The 15,000-nt window shown below is 39.4% G+C and overlaps 1 protein-coding gene across 13 annotated transcripts in view; it reads left to right on the top strand.

The window, feature by feature from the left end:
- Window positions 1-15,000, top strand: part of LOC127446183 (uncharacterized) — a 25,989-nt gene that overhangs the window by 2,939 nt on the left and 8,050 nt on the right. Inside the window, exons 2-10 of one of the 13 annotated variants that reach the window (XM_051706902.1) lie at window positions 310-472; window positions 577-714; window positions 791-879; window positions 971-1,049; window positions 1,262-1,313; window positions 1,489-1,579; window positions 1,659-1,861; window positions 5,244-5,427; window positions 10,906-11,444. In XM_051706902.1, coding sequence (XP_051562862.1) covers window positions 5,409-5,427; window positions 10,906-11,444 — 558 coding nt within the window. In that variant the 5' untranslated portion in view covers window positions 310-472; window positions 577-714; window positions 791-879; ... (3 more) ...; window positions 1,659-1,861; window positions 5,244-5,408. Of the gene's footprint in view, window positions 1-309; window positions 487-543; window positions 715-790; window positions 1,398-1,488; window positions 1,580-1,658; window positions 1,862-5,243; window positions 5,428-10,905; window positions 11,445-15,000 lie in introns of all 13 variants that reach the window. The other 12 variants (XM_051706903.1, XM_051706897.1, XM_051706900.1 and 9 more) reach the window with 12 other exon arrangements.

Genomic DNA, 15,000 nt, shown 5'->3' on the forward strand with positions numbered 1-15,000 from the left:
TTTTTAAATGAAGTTGAAAATTTCACACTGATTGTGGCGTCTACAGAAGAACATACTGTTGATTTACAGTCTCATCAATAAGCCAATAATTATGTTCATTTTATTGTGGATATAGTGGAACCAATTTGATAGAACATTAGAAATCAGTTTCACTCTGAATAAAATGAGTGTGATATTTTTTTCTTGTGAGCCGGTCTGTTGCAGTCTACAGTGAACCAGTGAGATGAAGAACTGTGTGAGTTTCTGTATTTGTCTGTTCACGTTCAGCAGCTGTGATGTGCTTCAATTGTTGACGTCTGTGTCGTGTAGATCACAGCTCTGGATCCCACCAGAAAAAGAAGCATCCGTCAGAACATTTGCTGCTGTCGCCGCCGGGCGCGTGCGGATCTCGTCAGAGCGGCGTGATGGCGATGGGTCTCCTACAGGCCATCACCTCTCACACTGCGGTGGGCTCCGACACGCCGAACTTAATGTGAATAAAATAAAGTAATCTGATTACAGTTTTAGAGAAGAAATTGTTTTGGCCTAACTGACCCAACACAGTTTGTGTATTTTGATGTGTGTGTGTTTGTCCAGTCACTACGGTGGATGTCATGATGTCATCGCTGACAGCAGATCATCTTCGGCTGACAGTGACAGAGGAAAACTGATGATTCATGAATCTTCCGCTCTCAGCAAGAAAAAGAAAAAAGGAAAGAGAGAGATCATCAGCAGGTATGAACGAACACAAACATGTGTTTAAATGAGATTTATGATGTGAAGTTTCAAATGTTGTGCTCTCCTGTCTCAGCCAGTGGCAGCGCAGAATTGAGTGAGTACACTACAGGTCATTACAGCCGTGAGAAGAAGAGGAAGAGAGAGGAAGGAGGTAAAGACAAGGTACAAACAGTCCACTGAGGAAATAATACAACATGAGTCTTAAAACAGCAGAACTACAGTCGGTGTCTGTCGCTCTCTGACTCACATGCAGAAGAAGAAGGTGTTGATGGTGTATCAGATCTTCTACAAGGAGTACAGGAACAGTATTCTGGCGGAGGAGACTGGACTCGGTGGGGTTTTCTCTCCATGAGACTATTTGGACCCAGAATTTACATTTAAGACAGTCAATCAAGCAGCTCTTGCCTATTTTATATGCAAAATGCATCTATGAAGTGTCTTGTGAGGCTCATGTGATGTAACTAACCAAATGAGTCAATCAGAATGAGTTTAATGTATTGACATTTTATATATATTTTTCATTTAAAAAAAAAAATTTTTTTAGATTTTGGGGACTTGAGTAAAAGACTTGATGATGCCTGGAAACAGATAAGCAGGTGCTTAACACCATCATATGCATTATACATTACCATCAGCATCATATACACTGTATGTCATCAGCATCATCATATACCCTATAGGTAAACATCATATACACTGCATGTTACCAACATTACATACATTATACATCATATATTTAAATGTAGTTTTTTTTGGTTTGATGTTCGTCAGGTGTGGTGAGAGAGGTCCATGTGTCTGCAGCGCAAACGGATGAAATCAGACACAAACGTCTCAAAAGGTCAAGACAACAGCAGGGTCAAAGGTCAGTATCTCACATACAGGCCTGTAAACTTTCAGATTGGTTCAGTGTAATAACTTCATGTTTGTTGATGTTTGCTCAGGACATCATTCGAGTGGGGTCATGACCCCTGCAGCTGGAGCACTTGTTTTAAAGCGTCCGGAAACTGCCGACGCTCCGGATCAGAATGGAACCGCACAACTGTTTGTTTCAGCTGTCCCATCAGAGAGCTGGATGTGGACCCCATCGATGCCGCTGCTCGGAGAATCCCTGTCTCTGATTGGACGAAGACTGCAGGAGACTGAGGTACACACACACACACACACACACACACACACACACACAGGTATACACGCTCATGTCTGTTTTTGTGTTTGTTCTCTAATGTGTGATTTCCTGCACATACATTCTCAGTGATACTTCACCAGTGAGTTTGTTAAACAGAAATCAAACTGACTTGAGATCATTACAACTGTTCTGTGTGTCACATGACTGTTTACTCTAGTGTGTGTTTGACATGTGTTTAGGGGACGTCACAGAGCTTTGGAGCAATAAAATCAGTGTGCAGACACTTATGATTACTTTTTCTTTATTTATGATAATATATAATCATATTAATATACATCAATCAGCTGCAACATTAAAAGCACCTACCTAATGTTGTGTAGGTCCCCCTCGTGCCGCCAAAACAGCGCCAACCCGCTCTGTACAATTGTGTTGAGAAGAATATCATCTCATCTGCTATTCTGAGACACGGGTTGGCACTGTTTTGGCGGCACGATGGGGACCTTTTCTTTATTTTTCTTAAAATATAAATAATTATTAATAACCTGAATAAAAATGAATGAGTGCATTTAAATGCACATTCTTACACAGATTATGCTCAGTAAGCTGATGTGTGTGATGTGAACACATTAAACGGCATTCCTTTATCGATGTACAGTGATACACGTGTAAGAATAAACCGATTTTACATTGCATACAAACCCCTTTACCAGCGTTCTTGTGCGCATGGCTCTTCTCAAAAGCAGAGAATAACTCGATTAGATCAAATCTCATGTAAACGCAGTTTTCTTGCTTTTTCAACTTTTTAAAGGAACTGATTTTTGGAGCATATTGTTGTGCATGTAAACAGGCTTAACGAGTAAACTGATGAATAAACTCTCTGTCTGTTATCGCTAATGTGATGCCGGGTTTATAAACGACACAGATGCACGCTGATGCTGTTGAGACGTCTCCGCTGACTCGTCCACTAAGGACTTACAGACGTGCTCAGTTTTGCACTGGACGAGCTCACAGACACTTTTAACGCTTCTTAAACCTGCGCCCTACTTTTTTATCTGATCAGACATTGATTTTGTGTTTCTGTTCTCCTTTCAGTAAAATCTGTTTTAGTTTGTTCTTATAACATACTAAAAAAAAAATCTTTTTTTTCTCATCTTGTAAACTCTTGAGGTGGAATGCTGGAATTTTCCAGTGAATTGTCCTGTTTCCACATTCTTCTCATAACTCAGATCAGATCTGTAGTGTGAATACAGTGGAAGTCTGCTGTACAGTTCTTCTCTTCACCGTGTAATAAACACGTCAGCTCAGGTTGATGGCACTTTCAACAGAAACATTTCTTTTTTTACTTGTGTGAACTATTAGATGTGTTATATAATAAACTATTACACTATGTAACACAATTTTGGTTCCTGGGTAGTAAGTGTTATTTCCTAATTGCTTATGCCTCAAAAGTATAGAAAATGGCTATTATTCCCCACATACTTTGCTTTTGTGACCAGGACAGTGATATTTTGAAATGTACCTATTTCCAATGAGAAAACGGGTGAATTTGTGTCTTTTCGTTCACATAAAGTCCGAAAAAAACAACATATGAATCCAAATGAATATGTATTTATACTAAAGTAATACAAAAATGACTACAAAAGATTTAGAAGTGAGTAGTTGTTCGAGATTTACGATTATACTGTAAATCACTTTCACGAATCAGCCCCCAAATGTACTCATCATACTTCAAGGCGTCCAGCGAGGTCTTGATACTGATTATAATCCTCTTTGAGGTGCACCGAGTGAGTCAGGGGAAGAGACGGGTACTTCATACCATTATGGAGCTCCTGGATGAGCTGTCAATGAAGAGGCGCCACTCATTCTGGTTACAGGCGATTCCGATTCCCTCCAACAGACTGGTCACATTGTGGCAGAAGCAGAGCCCATCTTAACGGGTGAAGAAGCTGCAAAAAGTTTGGTGATGCTTCCTCTGATCTGTGACTTGCACACTTTCATCCAACAAGTTCCACTGCTTGAGCCTAGACGTCAAAAGCTCGGCATTGGACTTGGTGAGACCAGGATCTCTAATCAAGTCCTTGAGGTCTTTTTGGTTGGGGTAGTATGGGTTTCTCTCCTCAGCTCCACCTCTGAAATTGTCATCTGGATCTACAACGTCTTCCTCGCTCTCTGACTTGCTGCTCTCTTCTAAAGATGGCTGCTCTCTCTCCGGAGGAGTGGGTACGGGGAGCTCATGGCAGTGTGGCACCGGGGCGATGGATGAAGGAAGGTCCAGATACGTGATAGCGGGTGCATTCTTGCCAGTCCGAGGTTTGGAAGGGTCCATCATGCAGAAGTAGCAGTTGCTTGAGTGGTCAGTGGGTTCCTGCCAAATTCTTGGGATAGCGAACTTCATGGCTCTCTTTTCCCCTCTGTACCACCCTACAAAAATACATTTATTTCACCCATGACTCGTGTGTAAGAGATTCTCACAACATTTTTCATATGATATATTTTTTCAATAATGTTGAAAATTGTAAAACATTTTAAAATTAAAAACGTTTACAATTTTAAAAATTAATGAGTTTTTCTGCAGTACTTGCAGGTGAAATAAGATGCCCAGGGTTTGTCTTGATCCCTGACAGGCATGCTGAAATATGCCTTTTAGGCCTCACACATCTTAGCAGATGCTTCCACGGAGTACATTTTTGCTCTTATCTTGATAAATTGGCCGCAGACATACCAAAATGCATCTGCGGGATGCTTGCAGCCTCTTGATGCCATCTCAGAAAAATGCAGATATGTATCCACTGAAACGCAGCTGGAACTAAACTGAACTGGTGAGCTTAAGGCCCCTGTATCTATACTGCTATTTATATTACTGGAAAGTTCCAGAAGTTCTCCAAGTATACTCGGCACTGAATCTATCTGGAATGTTCTGGAAAATAGGTACATTTCAAAATGTCACTGTCCTGGTCACAAAAGCAAAGTTTGTGGGGAATAATAGCCATTTTCTATACTTTTGAGACATTAGCAGTTAGGAAATAACACTTACTACCCAGGAACAACAAAAAATTGTTACACAGTGTTATCAAACATCAAATGAACCTTTCATGAAAAGTAGCAAGTTTCATCAAATGTCTGTATCCCTATTTTACTTCAGAGGTCATGACCTTCTTCTTATTTTGGAGTGATTAATGTCTAAATCTGCCACTTTACATATTCAGATTTTTTTCTTAATTTTGATGTTTATAGCTAGAAAATAATCACACAAATTAGAGTTTTTATACTGTATTTAGATGTATTTAAAATGACAATATCCCATAGACAACAAATGTGCATTAAAGCACCTTTTACTGAAAATGGCAAAAGTAGTTGATGTTTGACAAGTTTCAGATGTGCTTTTGTACTCCTGGAACAGCTGAAACTCGACACGCCCGCAGTGAGTGTTCTTCTGCAGGTCTGGTCGGTTTGGGTGCGGCTGCATCAGTGATTCACATGCATGGAGTGCATTCACTGAGAGTGATGAGGAGGTGTGTGTTCATCTGCTCACACACACTTCAAACTGACCTGAAGACACACACACATGGATCCCTCTCATCAAGGTAAGAGTTTACAATCACTCCTTCAATACTGACATGATGATCATATTCTCCTGCAGATGACTGTGATGTTATAGTGATGATTATTACGTGTTTACAGAAGTAAAACTCTTTTATTATTTGTAAACTGAAATGGTTGTAAATTGTAGTAGTGAATGGTACAAACACACACACTGGAATCAGACTGAATTCAGCTGTTTTATAACTTTATCTGCTAAAATGACAGACACTTTCTGTAATAGTGTGTTCATGCGTGTACAGTTGAATGTGGTGTAACTGGACCGACCACATGTCTCGTAACTATGGAAGTCTGTTTCTGCCACAGTTGATTAAAAAATGGGATTCTGTAAGTCATATAATTATGACAAACTTTTACATAATTATAAATTATTATTACATAATTTTGAAAAAAATATTCTCCTAATAATGAGAAAATGTTCATAATAATAAAAAGTCCTAAGTGTACGTTTGGGAGGAGCTTGTTCGTCGAGTCCTGCCAATCAAATTAAGGATATATAAGTGGCAGTTTCCCTCACAGTGGTGATGATTCTTCGATCTTTATATTTCATATCGCCTGTATCAATTATTATTTAAAAATTCTCTTTGTATTTCTTCCTGTAGTCAGATTGCCCAGGGGGGATCTTATAGCTCAAGCCCCTCCGTTATCAACAGCACGCCAAATCTCCAGCAAGTAGCACACAAGATGTATTTCTTCTGAACGCCTCAAATCTGTTTACTGTAAAACACCGCAGGACTATATGAACCAGTGAACTTATTGTATGCATGCGTAATATACATTTGACTTAAGGGGTTACTGACAGCTGCCAGAGAGTTGAATAAGAATCTGTGTTTTCTTGTACAATCTACATTTTATTTGCTCACAGACTGAAAATTACACGTCTTTATAGACCGACCCACACGATAGATTTCATGATTTTGTTAATCTCAGAGTGAGATGGCAAACATGACAGCTGCATAAGAGAATCAGACTTCTTAACGCACCTATGGTATTGAAAAAGTGCACCTCCGTTTGGTGTTTGCAGTCATTTTTGACCAGAAGGGTCAGATGTGTAACACTTTTTTATTATTGATGATGATCATGATACCATTTCTTCTTCCCTGAAGTAAGAACAATAAAATTGTGCATTTATTTTAGGATTTTGATCATATTTACTTGTAAATGTATCAATTTTACCATTAATTTGCATTTACAAATAAGTACATTTTTGAAAAAAACATTCAGAACCTACACTTCTATAAGTTGAAACATGAAGGAAACATGAGAATGTGACATAAATTGGAGGCAGATTGCTGTCGTCTGGTAAACAAAATATAAATAACATGAGTTGAACACCACATCATGCCAGTAACAGCCAGTAGATGACTGTAGACACATACTGTGTAGTCTGATGGAGTTTTGTAACCTAATTTTATATTTTATCATTTGGATATATATTTAGACATTATCAAACTATTATTTGTCAAAGTTTAGCATTTTAAAATTGATTTGAAGTGTCAGTTTTTGCAGTTAATGTCATTATGCTGCAATCAAACCTGACCATGGTGTTACAAAGAGAAAACACAGAATAAGCATTTTTATACCAATAATTTATTTCAAAAATAAAAATGTAATAAATCAAAGTAACACCAAGAAATAAAAATGAACTGCAAAATTCGTATAAAACAGAAGAATAAGAGTAAACATTTTGCAGTTTCAAACTTTCTATAGTACAAATGTATTTTTCAAATGTGTGCGTTTGTGTGCGTGTGTGTGTGCGTGTTTGTGTGCGTGTGTGTGTGTGCGTGTTTGTGTGCGTGTGCGCGTGTGTCAGTGTGTGTGTATGAGTGTGTCAGTGTGTGCGCGCGTGTGTGTGTGCGCGCGTGTGTGTGTGCGCGCGCGTGTGTGTGCGCGCGTGTGTGCGTGCGTGCGTGTGTGTGTCTGTGTGTGCGTGTGAGTGTGCCCAATTATTTATTATTTATTTATTTTTTATTTTCAAATGGCAAATGGAGGAAAAGTCTTGTACTGCTCTTGTACTTGAATTTTTTTAATATATTTCAGACATAAATGACTGAATACCATTGGAGGATTAATATCTTTAATTTTATATGACTTACAGAATCACATTTTTTAATCAGCTGTGGCAGAAATCGACTTGCGTGTAAATTAAAACATTTTCCTGTAATTTACCTGGTTGCATGTGTGCACAGGGCTAATATCACATTAAAGAACATTTCGACTTTGAGAAGTAATGTATTAAACACTTGGAAGATGATTCTCATACACAGCTGACAGAAAACAAGATATGTTGGCTGTCCTGACAACAGGAAAAAAAAGAAGAAGAGCTTCATGATAGTAATCAAATACTATTTTAGTTACAGACTTTCATTTCCTGATTGTTACATGATTGTTACATGAATGTTTGTGCAGCAGCAGTAGAATAGTGTTTAAGATTTAAGTGTTGGATTCAGTGTAACAACTTCACTGTTGTTCTGACAGCTGTTTTTTCTGTCAAAAATGGACTTAAATATTGATCTGTTTTTCACCCACACCTATCATATCACTTCTGAAGACATGGATTAAACCACTGGAGTCTTTACGCTGCCTTTATGTGCTTTTTGGAGCTTCAAAATTCTGGACCCTGTTAACTTTCATTGTATGGACCTGCAGAGCAGAAATATTCTTCTAAAAATCTTTGTTTGTGTAAATAGAAATAAATAGTGATAGTAGAATAGTATTTTTGAAAAATCTATTTTAAATGATGTGCACTCATGAGAGACTCGAGTTATATTCTACATACGGTGTGCAGCGGGATGCACATTCATGAGCGCTGCCGTGTTAAGATCACATGACCAGTCTAATATTGCTCTCTTTATCTTAGTAATTACCTGTGATTGGATGCTTTCACTTGCAAAACATATATTCATCATGGTTGACTGAGAATAGATAATTTTTACAACGACATCGGTAACTGAGATTGTCTGTTTTTTCGTGATGCTGCATCTACGCCACTAGGAGTCTGCACAACATAAACAGAAATATTATTGCATGCACCATTAATGTCACAACGTACTCTATGCAAGCACGTGAACGCAAACGCTTCTAGCTACACAACCTAAATTTTGTGCATCGTTGTGTTCCAAAATTTGTCAGACTGCAATTTAAGAAGGGTCTGTCTGTGTCCTGCAAGACTACTACAAGACATGCCCACTACAAGACACACCCACTGCAAGACACACCCCCTCCAAATAACCAGCGAAATCCATAGAAGCGGACATTGTGAACTGTCTGCTTCTATGCTGAGTTTTTTTTCATTTAAATCAGTGACTGTCATAGTGCTGCAACAGTTTGTAGTGAATATTGCCAAGCAAGTAAGTTAATGTCAGTACATTAATAACTTATCTGAATAATTACACATCAGGTTTAAAAGTTTTGAAACTATCGCCCCCTTGAGTACTGAGGTTTGTTCCAGCCACAGTAACGCAAGAACACACGTTAAACATGTTCAACTGTCACACTACGCTTCGCACTCCATTCACTCACAGTCAAATGCATCCAAATGCACAGTAAACACAAGCTCATGTGATGATAAGTTGTGACCAGTAGTAGACCTCTTTACTCACTATAAAGTATACATATTTCAAAGCTGCATGTTTTTATTGTTTCAGGAAAGTGAATAGACAGTTTTTTGAATATAATATAAAATGGATAGTTCAGGTCATGGATGCTGATTGGTCAACAGCCGTGTTTTATTCATGTTAAATCACAGCTCTGACCTCTTCACAGCACTAATAGATGACAGCTCATTCTGTTTACTGTCACTGACAGGGACTATATTTTCTGGCGGAAGGATAGCATTTAATAATTTTACTTACAAAGTATAAAAATGTAATGAACATTTGTGTTCTTAATATTTTGATTATGTGGTGACCGTTTTATAAATGCCCACAATGCCCATCAGACGTGACGACATTCACAATATAGCATGGCCTCTTGTACCTTATTACTTAATTAAAACCAAAGCCCGTCCAAAAAACGTTGCATGTTAAGGGCTACTAGCGTCACATTCTCAGTGCTGCTGGATATGCAAACTGTCTTTATGTACAATCAGTTTTCCTCATTCAGCAAAACTATGATTGGCCATGTTAGTATCCCTATAATCAGTATATTGACTCAGTTATTATTATTCTTGGGGATTTCAACAAAGCAAACCTCACACGTGAACTGCTCAAATACAAACAGCACATCACATGCCCCACCAGAGACAGAAATATACTGGATCACTATTACACAACAATAAAGGATGCATATCGCTCTGTCCCTAGAGCAACTTTGGGACTATCTGATCACTGTCTGGTTCATCTTCTTCCAACCTACAGACAGAAACAAAAATCAGCTAATCCTGTAGTAAATACTGTAAAGAGATGGACCAACGAAGCAGAGCTGAAACTACAAGCCTGCTTTGACTGCATTGATTGGAGTGTTTTTGAGGCTGCAGCCACAGACCTGGACGAGCTCACAGATAGTGTGACATCATATATCAGTTTCTGTGAGGATATATATATTCCAACTAGGACTTATTTAATATTCAACAATGACAAACCATGGTTTGCAGCAGAAATCAGGGAGCTTCGTCAGGCCAAAGAGGATGCTTACAGAGTTGGGGATAAAGTCTTGTACAATCAGGCCAGGAACACACTGAATAAGGAAATCAGAGTGGCTAAAAGAAGAGACTCTGAGAAGCTGGAAAACAAGTTTTCAGCTAACGACCCTGCATCAGTGTGGAGTGGCATGAAACAACTTACGAATTACAGGACTCCTGCCCCCAACCCTGTGGTGGACCAACAACTGGCTGACGACCTGAATGTGTTCTACTGTAGATTTGAAAAGGGCTGGTAAAATCACTCTGGACCCCACTCACCCTGCCCACTATCTTTATGAACTGTTGTCTTCTGGCCGACGCTTCAGAGCTCTGAACACCAGAACCGTCAGGAACAGGAACAGTTTTTTCCCTCAGACTATCCATCTCATGAAGAGTTAAAACTGCCCCATTGAGCAATAACTATGTGCAATACACAGTTTAGTCTTTTTATATTATCCAACACATCCAACCTCTTCTGCCATTACATTCCCTTGCACTGTATATAACAGATTTGTATTTAGATTTGCACTATGTATGTGTGTGTATGTATGTATGTATGTATGTATATGTATGTATATATATTCATGTATGTGTATATGCATGTGTGTGTGTGTGTGTGTGTGTGTGTGTGTGTGTGTGTGTGTGTGTGTATATATATATAATTGTCTATTGTGTATTCTATATATACTTTTTTCTTTTTAATATTTATGTAATTTTTATTCAATTGTAATTATTTTTTAAAAGTCTTGTTGCTGTTTTTGTATTATGTGTACTGGAAGCTCCTGTCACCAAGACAAATTCCTTGCTCATTCTGATTCTGATATAATTCTCTCTCTCTCAGGACGCAGTTCTCTGTCTGAGTTGTGTTTGGTCCTGGTGGGCAGCATCAGCTGTGGAAAGACTCTGACAGCGGACACTCTGTTGGGTCAGAGTTCATCTGTGAGACCCTCCGCCTCCACACGCGAGTGTCATGTGCGGCGCGGGCGGTCCGCAGGCCGGATGCTGAGTGTGGTGGAGACCCCACGCTGGTACTGGCGTGGCAGGCAGCTGGAGGCGGACGTGCAGGTGGAGACACAGCGGGCACTCAGCTTAACCATGCCCGGACCGCCCGTCTTCCTCATCCTCATTCCTGTCGGGGAGTTCACGGAGATGGAGCAGCGCATCCCGGATGAACTCGAGCGGATGTTCGGCCCGTCAGTGCTGGATCGCACTCTAGTGCTGCTCACCTGCGGAGATTACCTGATGGACCGGACTCTACAGGAGTACCTGAGGAAAGAGGCAGGGCTTCGGGAGGTGGTGCACAGGTGCCGCGGCCACTGTCATGTGATCAATAACCGCAGACCTGACGACAGACAGCAGGTCAACACGCTACTGGAGAAGGTGAGACAGAAGTGGCGGGGCTACAGGGCCATAGATACAGTCGACAAGGAGACCCCGCCCAGGACAGCTAAGCCCTGTTTTCATAGTTACCCATTCATTCCTATGAGGAAAACACAGATATATATCTGATATATTTGACTATTTAAACAACTAAAAACATGACAAAAAGTTGTGTAGTTTTTTGCTCGTCAGACAAAGCCAAAAAATTCCAAGAACTTAATTTTTATTGCCAACAAATGTACAGTAGAAGCCAAAAGAAGAGCGCTGCGGCAACAGTCTGCATTATTTCAACTTCATCTTTTAATTATCATGTTTAATAGTGCAAGCCTTGGTGAAGAACTACACTACCCATAATCCTAAAGAAAGATCCACTAATCAGAGGATCACACCAAAAGAGCTCCGCCCACTCCCATGATGCACTGCGAATGACGCAATTGAGTCGCTCTCCCTACACACTCAAACTACTTATATATTTGTATATATCTGAATATTTTGCAATAGAATGAAAATATATTGTTTCTATGTGTATAATCAGCTATTATAAATCAATAGTTTTATATTTTTCCATTGTTCCAGAACCAAGATGACTGAAAACGTGGGCAGGAATGTTTTTACCTCGTGGTCTTAGTTCCAGAAGCATTTTTCCCATTCATTTTTCCTATAGGGATTTCATAAAATCCTTAATAAAAAATCGTAAGCTATGAATCAAACCAACCAGCTCCGAGATGAATCACAACATTACAAACTTTGATTTGAAGCAAAAAAGTGTTTGAAAATCAGACAAAGATACTTAACGTCTTTAATGAGGGAATGAACTACAATCCCATGAAGCATTGCAAATGAAAACAATGGAAAAATATTAAACTATTGATTTAAAATAGCTGATTATACACATAGAAACAATATATTTTCATTCTATTGCAAAATATTCTATTGAGAGTGTAGGGAGAGCGACTCGATTGCGTCATTCACAGTGCATCATGGGAGTGGGCGGAGCTATTTTGACGTGATCCTCCGATTGGTGGATCTTTCTTTAGGATTATGGGTAGTGTAGTTCTTCACCAAGGCTTGCACTATTAAACATGATTTTGAAACAATGAAGTTGAAATAATGCAGACTGATGTCTTCTATACCATCAATTAACAACCTCAGCACTCACGGTAGGCCTGTCTTTAAAGATTTAAAAGTAATTATTAATAATCAATTCACCTATGGAGAAAATGAATGGGATTTTTACTTCAGCCGTGCAGGTACTAAAGGGGGTCCGCCAGTTATTGTTTGATCTAAAACAAATTTTTGTCAAAAGATGAAAATATGAATTGAACAAGCATGCAATACTAAGTTGTCTCTAAGTAAAGCTAAAGTTAAGAATCTAAAGTTTCGGGGGGTCTGGGTATCTCAGCGAGTATTGACGCTGACTATCACACCTGGAGTCACGAGTTTGAATCCAGGGTGTGCTGAGTGACTCCAGCCAGGTCTCCTAAGCAACCAAATTGGCCCGGTTGCTAAGGAGGGTAGAGTCTCATGGGGTAACCTCCTCGTGGTCGCTATAATGTGGTTCTCGTTCTCAGTGGGGCGTGTGGTGAGTTGTGTGTGGATGCCGTGGAGAATAGCGTGAAGCCTCCACACGTGCTATGTCTCCACGGTAACGCGCTCAACAAGTCACGTGATAAGATGCGCAGATTGACGGTCTCAGACGCGGAGGCAACTGAGATTCGTCCTCCACCACCCGGATTGAGGCGAGTCACTACGCCACCACGAGGACTTTGTGCGCATTGGGAATTGGGCATTCCAAATTGGGGAGAAAAGAGGAGAAAAAAAAATCTAAAGTTTCCATTACTACATTAAAACATGTAAAGTAAAATTAAAATGCAAGGTACAAAAATATGACATCAATAATGATATTTACATCACAACAAACTATGTAAATATATTAATATGGTAAAACATGCTAGCAACACCTAGTTACTGCAACTTCAAACTTTTAAAATGAGTTTAAACTTTCAAAACTAGTTTAATCTCTTAAACCCGGAGCAGCCCGGTACCGGGCCGAGAGGGGGCGCTGATCACGGAAAAAACAATATTATGGTATTACTCAACAACCACTAGCTTGATCTGCACTAAATTGGTGTCGTTTTAAAGCGTAGACTCTTATCTTTACAATGAATATAGCTGATCTGACCAATTCTCACTTATTGTAAAATACTGCTTTTAAATTTGCTGATAAATTAGAACTTCCATTTTCAGAATTTGTGATTGCAACAATCATATTTAGAATCAGTAAAAAGATCAAAAGATCACACACCCATGTGTCATATATCTTTGGAAAGGTCTTGATTAGTAGAATATAATGAGCAAATTTGTTTTGCTCAGAGATCAAACTACAGTGAGTATTAGTGTGTGAAATGCACATGTATAATAAAAGAGAAAACAGAATTATCTGTCACATTTTGTTTTGTAACTTCATGAATCATATCACATCTTGCAGCAGACGGCTTTGGATAAAACAAGCCCACACTCGACGTAGTGTGATGTGTAGATCCTGAAATATTCCTCAAAGAGTGTCATAACAAGCTATGGTGGCTAATCGCTAATGGCGTCTCTATGGCAACGTTTTTTCTGGGATCGATTCACTGAAACTCGATCCTTTACTTCATAGATTTTTCAGATCATCCCCAGAGAGCAAGAACCTTTGGGCCAAATGTGGAAGTTAGCTGTCACACCTGGCCTAGATCTGGCATGGCTAAACACATGTGGGCCAAACTTTCACCATACATGTTTTGCCAAAGCTTTAGAATTAGAGGGAATGAGGTATTTGGCCCAGATGACAACACGTAGCTGAGAGCCATGTGTGCCTTGGTGATGACAAGCCATGGAAAATGTTACCTTGTAGTAAACATTTGGTTTATACTTGGAAAAACACATGTAGGCAGGTGTGGGAGTCTACACCTCCGCCTGTTCTACAATGCCATTGATCAGTCTCATTGTTGTAGCATCTTCTTTCAATTCCTATTGGTGGAGGAGTGAAACTGCAGCAGCAGCTTAAATACTGGACAGTGGCCATTATTCTGCCGTATCCTGACACACCCTTAAGTAGCTTCATGTAACAGAACTCAACCAAACAAGAATTACATATAATGCCCATGTATGGGCCACACAAGCTTTACTAATTTGGCTTTCTACTGGTGGATTTATGGTGCTGTTTTGGTTCAGTTCTGGCAAAAAAAATATCTGGACCAGATTTGGGCCGTCATTCTCTTTCTGAGCTGGGACACATTTCAGCTGTTTATTTGGGCCAAAGGAAATTTGCTGACTGGGTCCTCATTGGCTGTCTAGATAGTGTTAGATTCCATATTTGGACAATCCCAGGTGATGTAAACAGACCCAGATTGCACATACATACACTGCACACAAGAGGGCGATCAACGCACATTTATGAAGTGATGAAGTAGAAAGCCAAAGTGATCAGAATTTTATCTTTATAGACTTAGTTGACATAATTTTAAGTATATATATATATATATTGTATTCATAGTTTTCAGTTGTTCTGTGTTAG

Source organism: Myxocyprinus asiaticus, chromosome 9, assembly GCF_019703515.2.
Source record: "Myxocyprinus asiaticus isolate MX2 ecotype Aquarium Trade chromosome 9, UBuf_Myxa_2, whole genome shotgun sequence".
Taxonomy (NCBI): domain Eukaryota; kingdom Metazoa; phylum Chordata; class Actinopteri; order Cypriniformes; family Catostomidae; genus Myxocyprinus; species Myxocyprinus asiaticus.